Source organism: Sparus aurata, chromosome 9 (genome assembly GCF_900880675.1).
Source record: "Sparus aurata chromosome 9, fSpaAur1.1, whole genome shotgun sequence".
NCBI classification, from domain to species: domain Eukaryota; kingdom Metazoa; phylum Chordata; class Actinopteri; order Spariformes; family Sparidae; genus Sparus; species Sparus aurata.
The window spans coordinates 28167440-28188026 of NC_044195.1; the positions used below are offsets into that span (position 1 = coordinate 28167440).

The 20587-nt window shown below is 39.8% G+C and overlaps 1 protein-coding gene across 2 annotated transcripts in view; it reads right to left on the reverse strand.

The window, feature by feature from the left end:
* The window catches only part of ube2f (ubiquitin-conjugating enzyme E2F (putative)), a 45915-nt gene extending 27439 nt beyond the window's left edge, over nucleotides 1-18476 (reverse strand). Inside the window, exons 1-4 of one of the 2 annotated variants that reach the window (XM_030428986.1) lie at nucleotides 18237-18476; nucleotides 14584-14773; nucleotides 12431-12460; nucleotides 6902-6967 (exon numbers count right to left, since the gene is read on the reverse strand). In XM_030428986.1, coding sequence (XP_030284846.1) covers nucleotides 6902-6967; nucleotides 12431-12460; nucleotides 14584-14698 — 211 coding nt within the window. In that variant the 5' untranslated portion in view covers nucleotides 14699-14773; nucleotides 18237-18476. The remainder of the gene's footprint in view (nucleotides 1-6901; nucleotides 6968-12430; nucleotides 12461-14583; nucleotides 14774-18236) is intronic. The other variant, XM_030428988.1, reaches the window with a different exon arrangement.
* Nucleotides 18477-20587: the final 2111 nt, after the last annotated feature.

Genomic DNA, 20587 nt, shown 5'->3' on the forward strand with positions numbered 1-20587 from the left:
GGTTCTTTAATTGGTTGGATAACATTTAAAATTTCCGCTGTGATCTTATGGCACTTTCAGGGATCAGAGGAGACCCAGACTTGGAAAGAAAGAAGTAACAGCCTGTTGAGCTCACGCCTTGTTAGAGCTCACTCAGGTGGACTGATACTCTTGGGAACTTCTGATTGAACTTGAGAAAAGTGAGACAGAGATCGAGATGACAATGAAACGCTTGGTAATAGGCCATTAAATGATCCGACTGTGCGAGCGTGTGACCGTGTGTATGTGCTTGAATGACTGAGCGGTGGATATCAAGATTTGCACAATTTGCCTAAAAATTACTGCACTTGTGTGAGTCGTATATGGAAAACATAGTAAAATAGACTTCGGGGGATTGTTTTGAATCATTACCATTGAGGCAAAAATTTTATTTACACCTTATAATCCAAGGTATTTCCATGCTGCTCTGACACAGCATCAATAACACTTGAAATTGAGGGGTTTCTGTTCCACACACGATCAACATTGACAAGCAGCTCTCTTGCCTTCACTATCTCCCCCTTCTCTGTGTACTCAAAACGCTGAGCAATTTTAGATAAGGCCACTGCAAAAGGGGCGATCTAAACCTCACCAGATTCTATTCACTGCAACAAAGACGGAGTTACGATTCAATTAGACCGCACAAACAATCTCCCCTGTATTATAAATGAGACGAGACCAAGGGAGAGAAACGCTGCGTGAAGTAAAGAGACGCAGCTCGAACAAGTGTCAAGTAGAACAGAGCTGGAATGACAGAAAAAAAAAAAACACAAGCGATGGATGGATACAGAAGGAACAAGAGAGAATAACAAATGGAGGAAAAGCAACTAACCTATAGACAGAGAGAGGGAGACCATCTACAACTAACAACCGCAGTCAGAGGTCATAAATAATTCATGGGTGTCTTTGGCACACTGGAACAATCCGTCTTTACTGTCACAAGACACTGGGCTTGCACACACACATTGTAACACACACACACACATACACACACACACCCCACAAATTTGTACAACTTCTGGTTGTGTGGTGTTGCAATATTTCAGCTCTGTAAATGAGGAAATACTTAAATACAAGCACAGCACACCTGTTACAACTCCAATTCATTTCCTGCTGAGGATGTGTCTCCGACAATTACCAAATGATTAAGCGTAATTATATAGACTGCTTATATAGGTTCCTTGACAGCACCCATGTTCACCAGCTGGATTCTATTTCAAGTTTAAATTGACGCTATACGTATCTACATCACAGCGTGGTGTGACTGGTCTTCTTTAAATTGAAGTTCAATTGAAAGCTGAGTGAGACTGACCTTTTCAAGCTGTCTGAAAACACCCTCACTTAACACATAATTGGAGGCTTTGTCGTGACTGTCAATTTTGACAACGTTGCCGCCGCAAAGGGACAGTCATGTGAGGAAAGAAATTAATCATCACACTCGGGTTGATTGGCATTATTGTGATTTCCCCTGCAGGAAGAAACAGTGAAGCAGCAGAGCGACAGGTACCGGGGCATGATTGGTGTTGATATATAATTACTGTTTCTGACAGAGCTCTATGAGACAACAACTATAATTGTGAACACAATGGACAGAGACAGTGACAGGGATGTTTCTGGTTTTCAACGGACTGAAAACATGCACTAAATAAGACAGTGGTCCTAAGAGGAGCCTTATTACCTTTTCCTTTATTGATTTTTTTGGCTTTCTAGCGTTCCTTGTTTTTACTTAGGTCTAAGACGCTTTCCGTGCACACAGAAAGAGCAGTTTCCTGTAAATTACTGTTAACGTTGTTCATTTCACTATCATTAGTTGTCGCCAATGTCTTTTCTAAGAATTTGGAGCCCACTGTGCAAAAATATATCCAAAAAGATGTCAAGTTTCTGCCAATGTTGAAAAACATCGGCAGTGACTTCAGTCAGACGTCTAAAGAACATCTTGTGGTTCAAAATTAAAGTTCTTATGATGGCCATAATTTACTTTAACATTTTAACCCCTGATCTCAACCTCAGTAGTCTGAATGAGGCATGTACATCACCAGGTGAGCTATTTATGGACATCAATTGTGCACAAAAACTGTAATTCTGGCTCCTTTTTAACGCTGGCAAAGACATTGAGTAGAGGTCATTGGGATTTGTTTTTGCTCCGTAGGCAGTACATCCAACCCGTCACATCAGCCAAAGACTTCCACATCTTATTACATAACATAGCTCATAATTTGAGGGTGTAGATGAAGTCTTTGATCTTTTACTTCAATGCATGAAAAACCCTAAATGTGGAGGGTGGTGCAGAGAGTGGAGAAGGATATCATGGATCAGTATGAAGGCTACTTAAAAGTGCAAAACTGTTTACCCAGGCAGCTGTTTTGAGATATCCGGTGCATAAAGCTACACATGCACACACCCTCCTATGCAGAGATGAACTTTTGATGACCATGTAGCCTCTTTTTGGCTGGTTGTTTTTCACTGTTGCTGTTAGTTTAATCCATTGTCCACCCTGTTTATCTGTGTAATACATTCAGGAGAAGTGCCAAAAGCTCTAACTAATGGTTATTTAAACCATCCAGAGCACTATGTAGGCCAAGCATCTATTTGGCCAAACAAAATTCAAATGAAATTGACTCGAAAGGTACATCTACAAAGTGTCCATACATTTTAGAGAAGGATCTGAGACAAACAAAAAAGACAAAACATCTCCTGTTTGTGGGCTCACAAGCCCAAATTAGGCTGAACAATAACAGAGGTAGACATATCCAAACCCAGACTAGAGTCACATTGCCAATCTGTGGAATTGTTTTAAAGAGAAGATTTCATTTTGCAACTTGAAAAATGCAAAAAGTCATTGAAGATGTTACAGATATATTCAAAACACCTATAAGATATATGATTGTTGCAGAATGTCCTTTTACAAAATACTGATGGAGGATTTACATGTGTCTGTAAAACATGCTATTTTGTCATTAAGGGATCACTGAGCGAAAAAAATAAACTATCCTTTTGTGCAGCTTGTGCACAACAACCCATTAATTATCTTTATGCAAATCAAGCAGAAGAAGTACACATCTGAAACACATGGACAATGCACTTTGTCCATAAATTTTCTTTCATCATTGTACTTCTAATAGACCAAACAATGACATGTGAGAATGTGTTCACCCCTGAGTGTTGCTGCTGTCCCCATTCCCCAGACACAGGGGTCTGGTGCTACGGGGTCACAGCACAGAGCTGCTGTTGCATGGGAAAAGGAAACTAAACAGAGTAACTAAGAGACAAACCACTCGATCCGAGTTTGAAAAAGATCACCAATATCGGTGTTTGATCTTACGTATCATAATAAATGTTTAATTCATCTAGGTAGAGAAAATACATTTTGATAAAATATGTAAATGGTATTTAGATGTGGTAAAGCACATGCTCTCAACGACTCACCTCACTGCAATTAAAACTGGAAAAACAATCTGTCACAAACCAGGTTTGTCGCAGCGTGTTCAGTGCATATTTATGTATTCTATGATTAGTTTTATTTGGTGGTTGAATCATCCGAGTTAGATAGTCTTAAATGAAAGACATTGAAAAAGCAGCTTGATACTAAAAACATGAAAAATAACGTTGTGCCTTCTTCACCTAGATGAATATTGCACCACATGCCTCCGGAGAAAAAGCTCACTGTTAATATAATGACTGTAAGAACCATAATGACATAACACAGTTTGAGACTTTTCTCGTAATATTATTGTTGCTTTGTAAAAGCTTAACATCTCGGTGTGTGTACATGTTTGTACTGTGCGTAGATGTTTTAATGAGGACAAAGTGAAACCACAGAACCCAAATGAATGACACCACAACACTTCTCAAACAGCTGAATTCTGGGGCTTATGTATTCTATTCTATGTATGTGAAGCTGATTGTTTTGCAGCTGTTATAAACACTTAAAATTACAACATTACCTGAAGAAATGCTCATAAAGTAGACCGTGGACTACTGCCTGCCATTCCCATGAGAACTATAAAAGAAAACAAAAACAGAAGATACGGCAAAGAGCAAAGAAGCCCTTGCCTTGAGCCAAAAATTGTCCTGATGAGAGTCGAAATGATTTTACCTCACACTCGTTTGGATACAAGAGATATTGGACAACCTGCATCCTGAGGCGAGTTCCCTTTGCATTTTTTGTTTTCCTGTCTGACCACAATTACATTCCCCGCGGTGCAAATGATAGCTTCTGTGAGTATAATGTCAAGCTAATGTGCTTGCAATTCTTAACGGAAATCTGACAGCACAGTATGAGGACAATAGAAAAATTGAGTCACCCAACACCTTCCAGCTATCACCAAGACACACAACAACACCTTAATGAGACAACGATTGTGCAAGAAGATGAAAGAGAGACAGTCCACGGAACAATAAGATACAGATTTTTTGCTTTGTAGAGATCACACACAGGCTACGGTGACCGCATTGTTGTTTGCGTGCTCACTGTATGCCCATTAGTGCTTTGGATCCAACACTGTATTTTGTTAATTTACTGCAGCTAGACTGATGCCTGGGCATTAGAGGAGTGGACAGAGAGAGAAGAGCCAGAGAACATATAAACAGGGAGACCAAGCAAGAGGAGAGACAGAAACCCAATAAAGGAAAGAGCAAGTGAAAGGAAGCAAAAATGGGAGAGGGAGAGAGAGAGAGAGAGAGAGAGAGAGAGAGAAAGAGAGAGAGAGAGAGTGAGTGTGTGTGTGTGTGTGTGTGCGTGTGTACGTCAATAGAGACAGACGTTTGAATAATTGAGCAAGTCTTTCTCTGAGAACTCAATCTCTTTACCAACTCCTCTTAAAGAACATGACACCAGAGCTTGTCTCTAATTGCTGATCTTTGCTTTTCTCTGCAGATTTGGCTTAGAGAGGCCTTTGTGAAAATTCTGCTGGAGCAGAAGTGCGACTCGGGAGGCAGAGAGACGGATGAATCACAGACGCACACACACACACACACACACACACATGCACACACATGCACACGCACACGAGGACTGAAACAGCTCAGAATCTTAAAATAAATTCACCACTTAATGAAACCCCCACTTTTTATATAAAGATTTCAGAACATTTTAGCTGACAAAAGCTGATGCAGTGACTTCCATCAACTCTCATAAAACTGATGTGCTGGGCAGAAGAGAAAAGACTTTAAGGCTTTATAGATATCATAAATGCAGTTTCTGAGGGTTGTTTCAATAACGTGACTGCAGCTTTACAAGCCAACAGTGTAATATGAGGAGAAAACCATGACAAAGACTAAAATTTGGCCCAATACAACATAAGAATCAATCACAGTTTACAGGTTGAACTTTGATTTCCCGTTGCTGAACACATGTTATTAACAGAATTATTATTTTCAGTTTCACCTCCGAATGAGTTGGTCTAGATAGTCTGCTGGTTTTTCATATTGAGGCAAATTATTAATACAACAAAATATTCTTACTTCCTCATGTTTACTTCCTACTTCCCCATATTAGTAGCAACGTGTTCCCTTAACTCAGCAATTGCTTTAGTGAGCATCAGTGTAAATAGTTTGGTATTTTCAGTCTCTTTCTTTGTCCTTCTTTTACAATTACTAACACGCACACACACATTTTTTTTCCCCCTACTCTTAGTCTTTGGCTGGTGCTCTCCTTTTTACGCATCTTCAAGAGAAAGATGAAGATAGATTTCCACATTTTATAAACAAGAGAAATGAGAAGGTGACATTGGGCTTGAGGACTGAGAGAATGTGTTTTTGACAAATGGAGAGCAGGAAGCGAGAGGGGAGCCTACAGAGACTCGGGTAATCCCACACCAGTGTGTTTGGTTCGGTTTGACAGGTAGCCCACTTAGATTGGAACAGTGCTGAGAAAGCAGATTGGACTTGGGGAATAATGACTGCGCTGCAGTAATGTTAAAATACAGAGAAGGCTGGAATACCGTCTAAAGAGAATATTTGAGGACAGGCACACACTTACAAATGAATTTTGAACATTTGCATTTACTCCCATTCCATCACACACAACTTCCTCCTCCTACTCTACAATCTGCACACCAGTGACATGCACACAAAATGAGAAGCAGTGGACTTGGCTGAATGTCGTTACCTGAGGCTAAAGCTCTTTACGCGGAATCATTTTGTCATGCACTCTGTATTGAGGGAACTGTGATCATCACATTAGCCTGACAATTTATATTCCAATTTCTCCAGTTCTATCCTTCTTTATGTCCATCACAGTTAATTTCGTGGTTGGGTCGTTTAAAAACAAGACTCTTACATCCTGCCATGCTTTTGCTCCTGCATTGCTCCGTGCAGAATGGCCCAGCTAAAAAGTAATTTTAGTGATGCGACTGACGAAATGCGGGAAACCTCAAGCTCCTCTGGACGTATGACTTGAATAATCCATTTTCCCTCTGATGTCCAATTTTCTTTCTCTGTAAAATTCACATGCAGCAACACATTTTGTTAAGGGACCCAGATAGTTTTCCCCACACGCATAAAAGATTGTGGGTGTCTCATCTAGAGTTGCACAGATAAGTCAATTAATCAATTAGTCAATCCCAATTAAATTAATTGCCAACTGTTCTCATATATTTTTTATGAAAGTAAGTTTTGGGTTTTGGTCTGTTCTCTGACAAGAGAAGCAATTTGAGGATGTTACTTTGAGCTCTGGGATCTTGTTAAAAGCATTTTTCTGAAATAAAAAATAACCAAATTGTTATTAAGTATGAGCCCACCAAAATAATTAGGAAAAAAAACACTGTTTCGATAAGTATACACAATATTAGCATCGCAAAGAAAGCCAAAATTGCATTTATTTTTTCTGTTTTACATCATCAAAGCAGGTGGTAAAAGATTTATGTAATTGTTTGTTTCTTACCAGGAGAGACTGCCAGCTGAAAATGATGCAGCTTGTCCTCATCTGGGAAATTGGCTTTGCATGTACCTGAACAAGAAAAAAGCAGGGAGAGAAGAGATATTAGTGCATAATGTCAACATTTAAAGCCAGAAGCAGCTTCATGAAGGTCTTCTATTATTTATTATGAATTGCCTTAGTGCGAAATAATGGCACTGAAATCAATAATATATTGTATCTCTATTAAATCCTTCCTTATTTTCACACTGACTGCAGGATTTATGCCTTGGGACTCCCTGTGGCATCACATTCCCCCCTGGTGTTCAAGGACATGTACTGCGCTTTACACCACTGACATCACCTGGGAGAGCATTTTCTAACCACGTTCATGTGAAAGATGTTTTTAATGAACCTCAGCCTTTTGTGTCCTGTTTAAATTTACTCTAGATACGCAGGGCTGCTGCTGATCATTAATGTAACGCTGAAACGTGTTTGTGGTAATAATGACATTTTTCAGTGTGAGGAGCTGAAGAGGACGGACGTGCTCCGTGTTGCTCCGTGTTGAACAAGAAGAAGCCAAAGAAGAGCCTGACTGCACGGAAAAATGAGACAATGCCTCCTAAGTCAGACCTTAAGTGGGATCAATTGAATGAAAGCCTGATGGAATTGAAGAAACAACATCGGATTGTGACCGATGAACTTGGGAAAGATCTGATGGCGGAGTTGAGAGAGATGAAGAAACAGATAGAACCTCTCAACAAGGCAATGGCTGAAATTAAACAACTCTGGCAGGAGAATGAGAAAAAAGACCAGCTGATAAAGGAGCTGGGAAACAAAGTGGAGGAGCTGGATCAACAGGGAAAGCTCAATGATGTGATTGTGACTGGCCTTATAATCAAGCCTCCAACCTACGCAGCGGCGGTTGCAGCTGGGAATTCAGCCCATGAGCCTGGTGAATCTGAGATGAAATCTGTGGAGAAGCAGGTGTCTGAGTTCCTGAATGGTAAAGGCATCGAGGTGAATTTCGGCAACGTGGAAGTATGTTACCTCTTACCTCGAAGGAAAGAGTCAGCAACTCGAGCTGTCATCCTGAAATTCATCAACAGAAAATACAAGACTGCACTGCTGAAGCAGGGCAAGAAGCTCAAAGGCTCGAATGTCTACATCAATGAGAATCTCACCAGAAAGAATGCAGACATCGCCAGAACAGCTCGCCAACTGAAAAAGGATGGTAAGATACAACACACCTGGACGGCTAACTGCAGAATCTACATCAAAACAAATGGAGCATCAGCTGAAGAAGTCAAAATAATCCAGATCAGGAGCAAGGATGAGTTGGAGAAATACAATAACTAAGGTATGGCTCACGAACACTCCATAACTACAGCACAGCAAAGTTCAACGGTTCTTACACGGACTGAAAGTATGATGGGAATATCTGAAAGGATTGCTGAGCTAGGAAGTGTGGACTTCATTACAAATCAACATGTGAATCATACCTTATCTGACCCGAACGAAGGAATTGACCCGGATAATCACTTCTGTTTCAACATGACTGGGAATTGCAAGTATTATACTGAAGTTCAATACAGAGACAGCGCTGAGATGGACGGGAAACTGTCTCTAATTCACTTTAACAGCAGGAGTCTATATACCAACTTCGGCCACATCAAGGAATACCTAAATCACTTCAAAACCCCTTTCACCATCATTGCAGTGTCGGAAACATGGATTAATGAAGACAAAGGCACAGATTTTTTCCTGGATGGATATAATCTTGTAAAAAGTATGTACATTCAATCGTTGATCAGTACAGATCAATACAGGAGGGTTGATAAAGGTCAGAGGCACGAATCAACAGACACTGTGCAGACACTGTGTTGAGGCGGCATGTGAGCATAACAAATACCATTTGTACCCAAACAATAAGTTGAACCTGAGAAAATTGTATGGTCCAAGGCCAATGCCAGTTGTACATAGCAGGATGTTGTTATAATGTGTATCAACAATGTGAGATAACTTAGGTACGAACACTGTGACACTACTGTGAGTTATCAGAAGTTCTTCTGAGCTGTGAAGAACTCAACTAGCCCTGTAAATCGGCACACAACAGTAGACACACATGTAATCTGTATGTACTGTCTAGAGCTTGAATTCAGCTCTGTATGCTACTGCTGTAATATGTTTTGTCAAAGGTCATAACAAAAGAAGTTGGAAAAAATAAAAAATAAAAATAAAAAAGAGAAAAGAAAATGTAAAATGCAAATGACAAGAAAAGATCAGGATGAAGATTTTATCCTGTGGGTAATGGGGGCGGGACTTGATAAGCTTTGGCTTCTCCCGCTTTTCCCTTTCGGCCATGTGTATTGTATTATTTGAACAATGATGAAATGTGATGTTTATGAATTGACATGCCCGAAATAAACAACATAAATAAATAAATAAAATAAATAATAATATGTAAAAGAAACACTCAATTAAATGTAACTGTTCAACCGATTTTTAATCAAGTAAAGCAGGCAATCTACTGTGGGATGCAGGTTAAGTATGAAGCTCTACAAATTATTGATGATCTGTTTTTCTTTTTGACAGTCAATTTGTCTTTTAAAAATGTTTCCCACCAAGCTCATAGATCATTGATGCTAATTTGTCGTGCCTTACTGAATAAACATGAAGTGAAACGTTTGAGTCATAAAATATCTCAAATGTTGAGATATGATAAGACACGTCTTACGTTACTTCATGTGGTGTAGGAAAAAACACTGCAGACTTGTTGGTCCAAACAAATACACTTTACAAATTGGCCAACCACCTTGGATGCGTCTCCCAGCAGCTGCTGAATCCTGATTTTCATCTGGACGCCGAAGCAACAGCTTTATAAGGTTGCCAACTTTGTTTGCATGTATGATTTCACTTCAGTTTCTCACTGATTTCTTACTCATTGTCTCTTCTCATAAACTGACTGTTTCAACCTGATAAATACCACCTGTTCGTTGAAGGTGTGCATTTGTGAGATTGTCCAATCCGCATCTGTAAACTGCCATAATTCCAAGGAGAAATGGAGAGGGAATTGTTTTGTTGGATGTTTTGTCAGAGTGAGAGGATCATTTAAGTTCTTTAACAGAGGCTATTTTAACTCCAATTTCATTCAGACTGCAGGATTATCATCAGAAGTCAAAGTGATTTTTTTCTGCTGTGGAAGGAGACAGTCAGCTCAAAGTGGAAACAGAAAACGTTCTCCCTCCTTAACTTTTCCAACTGGTATTACTGTTGGTGCAGCAGCCGCAAAAACAAAGGTATCGATTGAGTTTTCTCAGATTAGCAACGACCAGCAACACAGAGAAAAAAAAAAGTTACTTATTCTTTCATTTAGTCTGTAATGGAGAGGTGAAAACAGGAAAGTTCCCAGGAGATTCTGTGCCCGCTGGCAGACAAAATTGTTTCATGAAAGCGAAGTTTATAGAGAACAAATCTTAGCGTCAATGGAGTTATTATTCTAAAGCCATCATAATGTGCAAACATGTACTTCATAATGATACGTTAAAATGCGCCTATTGCTAGTTGGTTCTTCCACGAGGCGCATTACCTGCCGTTTACTTCTCCCTGTGTTCCCGTCTGCCATCACTTAAATTAAATCAGTGTCATACAGCAGGTCCAGACTCAGGGCACAAAGCCAGGTTTCCATAACCCCAAGTGCTGAAGTCTCATGAAAACCAAAAGAACGCTTCACGCAGGACGATATTTCATCACAGTTATGATAATAAAAGTGCAGATCGGATGAGCATAAGAGTCATGTGACCTGGATGGTTTCCTAAAAAGCGCAGTATCCTAATTTAACCACCGTCGTTCACCTGGCTTTAAAAAACGTGTCGGTTACTTCTGACACCATGAGCATAAACAAACTGTTAACTTCTCTTGTTTTCTTCTTGGTCCTACGCTGCAAGCGAAAACTCATCAGACCACAAACAAAAACAGGCATGCTGAGTTCAGCCAAAGCAATTAATCCAGCCCTCATGCATAACAAAACCCAGATAACTGACTGATGACGATCTGATTTACTGTAGTGGAAATTCTCACATAAAAGCAAAAACTTAAAAAGCAATTCAGGGAAAGGTCTGTACATACAAATAAATACCAATGTCAGATGTATAACGAGCTTGAAACCTGTCCAAGGCTCAGAGTGCAGGCTCTTGTACTTAAGATGTCAGAAATATCAAAAAACACCCTTTCATGACTAAGTTTTACTGTTCACAGACAAGTACAAAACATTCTACCACAATAAACGATGAGGCCTATTAAATCACAAACACTAGAATGACACCCAGAACAGCGCAAACCTCCGCCAGGGTCCAACAGTCCCCATTTGTACACACTAATAGATACCAGCCAAATAAATGTGTCTGAGTTTTTTCATCAAAGCCCCATCACTGTTCCCTGAGAAGTTATTGAAAATGGGGAAAGAAAACACCCTTCCTTGCTTTATTAAAGAAAGTGAAAAAAACGTGTGTCTTTATCTTGATCTGCTCTAAAAGTTAACGGGGTCTATTCTGGGCCCAGACACATCCTCCATCCAAGTTTCGTGGAAATCAATGCAGCAGTTTTTGTAAAATCCTGCTGACAATCCAGCCGAGAAACAAACTGACACACATAATGTTAATACTGTCAATCTGACCCATTCACTAAATTTATAGTCAAAAGCATTCTGGATGAAGGAGTGTTGTAACAAATAACCTGCAACCCACACACTCATGATATGGAGCACATCTATGGTCAGACTTTTGTTTTCACGTGTAAGATAAGATAAAGAAGAACAAGCACACCAGTGAGACGTGTTTTTGTTTTCCTGCCTCGACTCAAACATTTGTAGAACTGTTCTAATATGCCACCACTTCTGAAACGCTAAATATACTGATGGATATTCAGCAAGGCCCCTTACAAAATATCAAGCATGCATTAGTCTTGCACAGCCAGACATGGATGTGGCGATGATGCCCCTGTAAAATACTGCTGGGAAAATCTTGTTTTGGTGGAACATTTGTACACGTGGAGGCGAGGCCCCGGCATTCAAATACTGTAGCAAAATCACCACATGAAGTAACAGCTGCAAGCCTGTTTATATTCGTACGAATACCAAGTTGGTGTTGGGTAATTTGCTGTTTTCAGTGAGTAGGCTGCTAGCTTGGAGGTTGTTGTTGCTTCCTATAGAAACTGGGATTTGGAAAACTTGCAGATAGCAGTAGGGAGAAGAATGCTAGCTGAAATAGGTGGAGAAAAACAATCTTACACTAACAGTCCACATCCGCTCAGACTATCATTGTTACGTAATATTCCCCCAGCAAAAGGAGGAAAAAAGCTTTTTTTTTTAGCTGAAAAAAAATAAAAATGCACACAAAAATGATAAAAACTCAAATGTATTTAACTCTTTCAGATATTTGACTGAACAAAAAAAGACTGTGATCATGAAGACAAATGCAAAGTGTAAGGAACTTGGAGAGAATGAGTCTGACTCATCTGATTTAATGAGATCAGCTTGTGAGCGTAAAGTATACTTACTAGGGAGATTGGCTTCAAGTTCTGCAACTTCTGTTGAGAGAGAAAAAAGAAAGAATAATGAACAAGGGAGCAGAAAAGCAAGTGAAGATAGAGAGAAACACACACACACACACACACACGAGAGATCCTTACACCCAGAGAGAGCTGACTGTCACACTCACACTTTTTAAATGAGGTACTGAAATGCTACCTGCTCAGTCGGGGAAGCTGCTCTGCATAAAATCATGTCAAGTACTGAAGTGTTAAAGTAAATTGTCTTCTTCATTCAAGCAGAGAAAAAACTGAAAGACTCGATCAGCTCGAGGGGAAGGGGAGAAGACAACCAACCAGCTGAATTGTGTCTGATTTTAGCACTAACAACCTACAAAAAAAGAGGAGAAATTGCTCGGTCTCTCTAGACAAGCATCGTTGTTTCCAGCGTCATTTAGGGAAACATATTCTTTGAGATGTGCAGAGTGTGATAATGAGGCGCTTCAGTGACTTTACTTCACCCCGCTCCCGACCCACAGCTGGCCTTTATCAGAACAAGGAGTCTTCTTCACTTGTGCCAAATGTCAGGCTCTTATCCATGTTTTAAAAGTTTTGCCCAAGAATCATCCACAGTTTATATCAGTAGTTCTCAGCTGTGTAACAACAAGGTCCAAACAAGTTAGTGTTAGAGTCCTCCTATCAGGCTTAAGTTGTTTGGTGGAGTTATTTTGGGAGGAGGTTCCTCTCTGCCTCAGCAAGATGGAGCACAATTTACTCAAACAGGAGTGTGTTAGAACAAGCCCGTCATCCTCAGTCTGAATGTTGTGAAGGGTTCCCAAGACAGCTCATTTATCAGTTTCCAGCCTCAGAGCTTGACGTGACCTCGCATCATTACCATGCCTGTAAGCATCGAACCATCCTAATTCAATACCTCAAGGAAAAGTCACTGAGATGTGAAACTGGAGGGCACTATGACAGATTATTTGTCTTGTATGCACTCTGAATATAAACAGTGCAGTACTCGGATAAACTTGGCGCATATCCTACTTTGATTGGGTGGTAGTAGTAGTTGAGTATAGATTTTTTTAGATGGTAAATACTGTTTAAAATTTTATTCCAACTAGTTGTTAAAATGCCTTTTTTTGTAGCAAGAAAATCCCTCTAGGCATTCACAATATAACCAAATGTATGAACTACAGCAAAGAAAGGTGAGGCTTATTTCAGACATACGCATATCAAGTCAAGATGTTGTTAAAAAGCCTTTATTTGTGAGGGCCACTCAGAGTTATAAATCACACTCTTCTCCTTTGCACTTTTTAACTCTGAGATGCCCTAACAAATAAAGGCTTTATAACAACATCCTTGGCTTGGTGCGAGTGTGACTGTAGTCAGCCAACGTGCTTCTTTTTTCTAAGTTGATCAGTTTAACTTCAGGAGCACCTCGCATTCACCTGGAGTTTACTTAATCAGAACTGAGAGTGCCTGGTCTCCTCCTGAGAAAGTAGCATTTGTAAATGAAATAAAATAAAGGTAAAATAACAGGCTCCTCTGGAGAATAGAGATGTTTGTCTGGATGATACATTTAATGGAATTTGGATATCTCTTTCATGTTTTATGTTTCTTTTTCTACTTGCTCGTTTGTTTCTTTCCTTTAAGTGCTTGATATTGTTGTGAGATATACTGGTCAAAACAGGTGTGAAGCAAAGATTATGTGTTATTAAAGTCTTTTGCAAATCCTCTGACTGCCAGTAAAAAGTTAGATAATTTTTATTTTTTTTTAAAAAGGTGAGATCAGAGAAAGGATTAAACATTCTGGAAAGTGGTGGTGGGTACAAGAGGTGACAATGAGACAACAGAAAGACAAAAATGGCGAGAGACAAGGGCATTTCTTTGAAATTTAAAGGAGGGGCGGAGGCAGGTGTCTGGAAGCTGCTTCTCAAGGGTACCTAAAAATAAAAACCAAGGAGGTAGAAGGAAGAGACAGAGAGAGAAATAGAAGAAGATGCCGAAACACCTGTGGAGGGAGAGGAGCCTGAACTTTATCATATTTCTAGAATCAGGACAATAAACACAGACAACAGTCTTTACCTACATTGTAAGTCCTAAAATATTTATCTTCCGAGTTTGTTCTGCCTCTATACAACTCAACGATGAACCTAGTGGACCATGAACCCCCCGGGTACCTTTGGTTAGGAGGCGGTCCCTAATGGAGACCCTGTGGGTGGAGTCGGAGGCTCCAGAGGCACGGCCCGTCTTCCCTCCATCATCCCTCTTCAGCTTACTGGCTAACGTAAGCATGGCAACACTGCTGTGATCCGCCTCGGTCTGCCCCACGCTGCACTGTGCTGCACTGCACTGCTGCTGCTCGAATGCCTGACAATCGCACACAGAACAGAAAGAATAAATTAGTCAATCTACTCACACTGAAGAACAGAGATGAAAATGGACACGTCTCTCCAGGCAAACCCTACAACAGATATTAAAACAAAACAATTTAAGGTTTCTTGGTAACAAAACAGTTTAATGTTTCAAATTTTCAGAAACACACAGTGAACTAACTCTGAATTGCTCACAGAAGTGACGCAGCTGTGGATATGAATGGCCGTGCTGTCTAGACGTCTCAGCCCCATGACAGACTGATGAGCTGTACTCTGCCTCTGGCTCAGTGTGCCAAAAATGACCCACAATGCTGCACAGTTGAGCTGCAACTATGAATCAATTAGTCGATCTAAAGGAAATTAATCGGCAACTGTTTTTGATAATCAATCATTTCTGAGCATAATGTCAAACATGTGCAGGTATCATCTTCTTAAAAGGGCTCTGTGGAACTTCTGTGTTGTGCTGGAAGCCGGTCGTTAGTGGACTTGAACGTTAGCTACTGCTGCTCTCTGTTAGGCACTGGAGAACAAGCAACAAGTCAAATCCTTCAGACTGTCGTGGAAAACCAGACCCGAATCCTTCACAGAGAAATCCACAGTCGTCCACAGGCCATCAAGCCAGATGGAGAAGGTCTCATTTTTCACATCACCTTATATTCGCTCACATACAGTCAGCAAAAAAATGATTAATACATATAAATTGCTAGAAATTGATCCCTAGAGCCCCCTTAAATGTAAGGATTTGCTAGTTTTCATTGTAATATATGACAGGAAATGAAGACTCTTCGGGTTTTGGACTGTTGGTTGGACACGTGAAGCAATTTATAGATGTCACTTTGGGCTCCGAGAAAATGTGATGAGCATTTTGAACAATTTTCTGACATTTAAAGACTAAACAAACAACCAATCCATCATAGACTAATCTGAAAATGAGTCGATAATGAAATTAATGATTAGTTGCGGCCCTACGACACAGATTAGGCCGATATAGACAACGGAAGGGTGACAGATGGGAAAAAGAAATACAGAGAGAAGCATCTTTAAGGGTGAACTATATCCAAAGTATAGTTGAAATTATAAATCTTGTGACCTTCTTCACATTAATTTAGCATTTTTGCATAATATACCACAATAAACACACCTTGGACCAGCCTTTATTTAGGCTATCTACAAAGTGGATCTAATGGTAATGGAAAAAAGGACAGAAAAGGCAAGTGTCTAACAAGTGTTTAATAAGGAAATGATTAGGTTCACGTCTACTCCTTCCTGTACTCACTACAGCAATAAACTGACTACTACGACACCATTAATTACAGTGGAATAATGAAGTGCTTCATATTGATTAAGGGTAGCTGACTGCAATTAGGCTCCTGTTGTGGAAAGACGTGCGAGGCTACAGGTCGCCTAACAGTGTAAGTGTTCAGCAGTCTTGTTATATGTGATTAATTGCAATACACTGAGGTGATTAATACGACAACCTCTTGTTGAATTGCCTTCCTTTACACAAAGCCTCTCCTCAGCAACAGATAGAAGCTGTACAATAAAAGCCAAAGGAGTTTATAATCGTGATCATCTCAAGCTTGCTTACAGTGAAATAAGGAGTCAGAAAATACTGCATATGTTTTGAAATGTACTGAGAGAGATATCCTGTTTGATATTACTGATGAAAGATGCTAAAACCACATGTTAATACATTGTGTTTTTCAATAGTGGTTAATCAGTTGTGATCTTTGATGCGTTCACTCAATTATCTGAAAAACGGTAGTGCACCAGACAGAGGGGAACCTTCAGAGACAAGCCACACAAATCTTCCTAAATAATAATCATAATAATCTGTAACAGCAAAGTAAGAGGAAGAGAAAGATGTACTTCAGGTCATGCTCCTGCCAACTTTCCAATTAGCGGTGCTGCAGCAGCAGGCCATTATCTATGGCGGGACATTGCTAAACTCAGGGATAAAAGCATTAACACTTTGTAAATATATCTTCTGGTAACTATCAACAACATACAACTGCCTAAGTGGTTGATTACTCATATCCAGGGAGTGTTTCTTTGGCCTTTTAAAGAGCCTGCTATCAAACGTGGTGTTTGCCGGATGTTGAACTTTCAACATTAAGAAGCCAACCGTATTTTTATCATCACAAGCTTGTTGCTGCTGTTTACATTCACCCAAATATAACTGGATGACGGAGTACGTAGACTTTAAATTTGCTGTATAATCACAAAGAAATCACAATAAAACTTGACCATTAAAATAAAAAAAACACAAACTCCAGATCCAAATCACAATGAGAAGCCTGCCTTTAAATAAAACAAAACAAAAAAAAAAAAAACAGCATACAGTATATTCACATCTAAAATTGCAATATATAACTATTAAAGCAACTTTCAGGAACATCAAAAGACATTTTCATTCACCTTGCCAGGTGCAGCAGCATCCACACAGCCTAACAACCACCACGATACACTGCTTGCGTTACTCAGACAAGGCAGGCCAATATAGGTATAGTCCTGCTGATGACTTCTGTTATGAAAATGTCCCCTTTACCCCAATTTTCTGCTAACAGCACTGCTCTTTCATTGTTTTCCTATTTCACAGGTGGTGCAGAGGTCTTTTAGGGAGTTCATTCTGCACTCTGTCCACTCTGTGTGTCCACTCTGAGCTCAAGTGGGGAGCAGCAGTCGCAGGGGGTGATGGTGTCAGGTGTCAGTGAGTCCATGAAATGTGTGTCACTGAGTCTGACTCAACATCCACCTGCCTCGGCTGTCACTCATTGCACCCTGGAGTGTGCTCACTGACACAGACTACCTGGATGTTAGGTCAAAAGGAACAGGCCCATGCAGCACACGCAGACAACACACTTGGCAGAAGATACATAAAGAAACACAGGCTGATGCACTTTACATAAAATATATCCTGTGCACTCACTCCAAACTCCTTTGGGTCTTCACACATAGGTACAAATCTCTCCAGAGTATATCAAGCTCATTTGCTATAACCACATTTAATCCTATTTTATAAGCATATGGAGTATGATCACCTGTTCAGTAAGAAAAAATGTTCCCTGTAACTCATGGTAGACAAAAAATAGGTAACTTAGCTATGGTTGTCCAACAAGACAAAACCTCTCGCAGCACTGCACCCAGGGGAAACATCGGATCGATATAAATGTAAACACCCCTGTAAGTTAGCCAAGTTACCGCCCCGTCACTGCACTTTTAGCTGGTTAACTAACCGTAATAACGAGCTGCTATCTCTGCTAATTACAGCTAGCTAAGTACAGTGTCCGAGCTTCAAACCAGCCTCAGCTCAGGTTCGTCCCTCGCACGTGTGTAAGTGCACTAAAACATTTCACTTGTTTTAACATGTGAGGACAAACGTTTAAGTTGTTAACAAAGTACCCGTGCTAGCCAGTGTTAGCTTGTGTGTTATCTGAGCGTTGTTTTTTTTTTTTTACCTGCTGTCTCAGAGCTAGCGCTCCGTGCTACACCATAATCAACCGCCCTCCTGTGTTCACGTCAACGGCAGCCTGCGGCTCCAGCCGGAGGTTAGAGGAGACAACTTGGACTGTAAGTAACTGCAAAAATATTTTATTTAGGGGCTCCGAGTGGATATGAACTGGTTGGAAAATCAGCTGTCAGAACTTCGTTCCGGTGTCATGGGCAACGGAAGCGCAGTGAATGTCCGGTCGTTATTGTTGTCCGTGTAGACACGGCGGCAAATAAACAGTTCCGCGGTACATGAGTTTCAGGTTTGAAAATGTAATTACACTCACTAAACCTGCCGGTAGTGAATGGATATATTTTACTGTCGTGCTGTAGCAGATTTGAATATGATTATTCATGTTGATTTATTTACAATTATTACACTGCTTAATTTTCTCTAAGAAAAAAGTTAAAGTCCCCTTTCATTTAAAAATGTGTTTTTGTTGTTTTCCTCCAGCTGAATGTTTAGAATGATGTGTGTGTGGATTTGGACACTAGAAGGCTGTTTTCACATTCAACGATGAAAATGTAACTTGTCTCTGTGCTCATTAACAAATCTGATTTTAAGAGGCAGGGCATGTGAGCATGATTTGTGAAATCATAAATAGTTTGGCGGCCAAACCTGGTCCAGTATTCAGCATATCAAACATAAATGTCATGTGGGACCTTGAAGCCTCCGGTGCACATACACTGAGATTGGATTAAACAGTGAAGTAGAAGAAATCCTTTGTCCAGCAATTATATTTGAGAAAGGAAAACATAGGGTTTTTTTATGTTATGAAGTAGATTGAAAGATGATTTACCTTTTTTGGTGGAAAAACAATATCTGACAATAATTAGTATTCAGTGTGCAGTATTGTGTATACATCTTGAAACATGTTTGAAGAGGATCAGTAACACTTAGCCCAGAAAACATTCTTCCAATTTCCCAGTCTTTTTAAATATATTGGCAATACCATTGTTTAAAATTAGCTCTCCAAAGTCAAAAGTGACGAGAGAAAGTAGGTTATGTTTTCACCTGTGTCCATTTGTTTGTTTGCTGGTTGATTTGTCTGCAGGATTGCACGAAAACTACTGGACAGATTTCCACAAAACTTGGATGGAGGATGGGTCTCAGCCCAGAGTAGACCCCATTAATCTTTGGTTTTGATTCAGATAAATAAACAGATCCATGATTTTTTTTTTTCTCACTTTCTTAAACATTGCAAGATACGATGTTTTCTTCAACCTTTTTGTTTATTTCTTTGTCAATCCAATGAATGGATCTTGATTTTTATTTTTTTTTTAAATCAAGGATCTAAAATATCTTACCCTAACAATATGAGTGAGTACAATTTGATGCAGTAATCCTAGATCAGTTGAGCTTAAATTACGGATAAGGGATTCTGGGTGGTTTGAAATTTGGAGCGATACAGGGCTATAAAGTTAGATGTTGAATTAAAGGCGACTGTTGATCCTTGGCAGAGGTATGCGCTCTATTAATTGCTTTCTATTATCTAGTATTTTTCTTTGCCAATTTCATTTTGAACAGGTTAATAACACCTTCCAAAAGTTAAATCAGTGCCTTTTAAAAAGTAAAAAAAAACAAACAAAAAAAAACATGAACAATAGCTCTAATATTATATCGCTGGGGAAGAATCATTCACATGATTCAACCCCCAGTCTGCCTAGCCTACACACACACACACACACGCATAAAAGCATACAAATACGCATACACATACTCATGCCTTGAAATGAGCACCGTTTGCAAAATAGAAAAACTGGGACTTGCTTTCGGACAGAACAGCTCATTCTTTCTTGGAGCAAACCCAACTCATCCTAAAGTATCTGGACAAAGCTGTGATTCAGTTGTTATGAAGCCAGGGGCGCACGGGCTGTCACTGTAAACAAGAACATGTTCTTGACTGACCTGCCTGGTTCGATGAAAGTTTAAAAAAAGAGGAGTCTATTAATCTTGGAGCGGATTGTTATATTGTATTTCATCTACATCTGTTTGGACAGGTGCTGGCCATCAGGCTTTCTGCGATGCTCACTCGCCGAAGGATTTGCCCCCACGATAATGTTATGTTCACTCACTCACTTTCACATGGTGTTCTTTAAAACTTTGCTTTTGTTATTCAGTGGATGTTCACTGAGGACAAAGCATCTGTTTGTATTTATAGGAGTGGGGTTACTACGTTGTACAGTTGCAACAAGGCCGAAGACAGCAGCTGAATAAATTACTTAAATTGAATTGGGATGAGCTGAATATTAAGAACAGTATGATGAAAAACATCCAAACAATGAATAGATTAAACTAAGCATCAAGGGAAGAGATAGT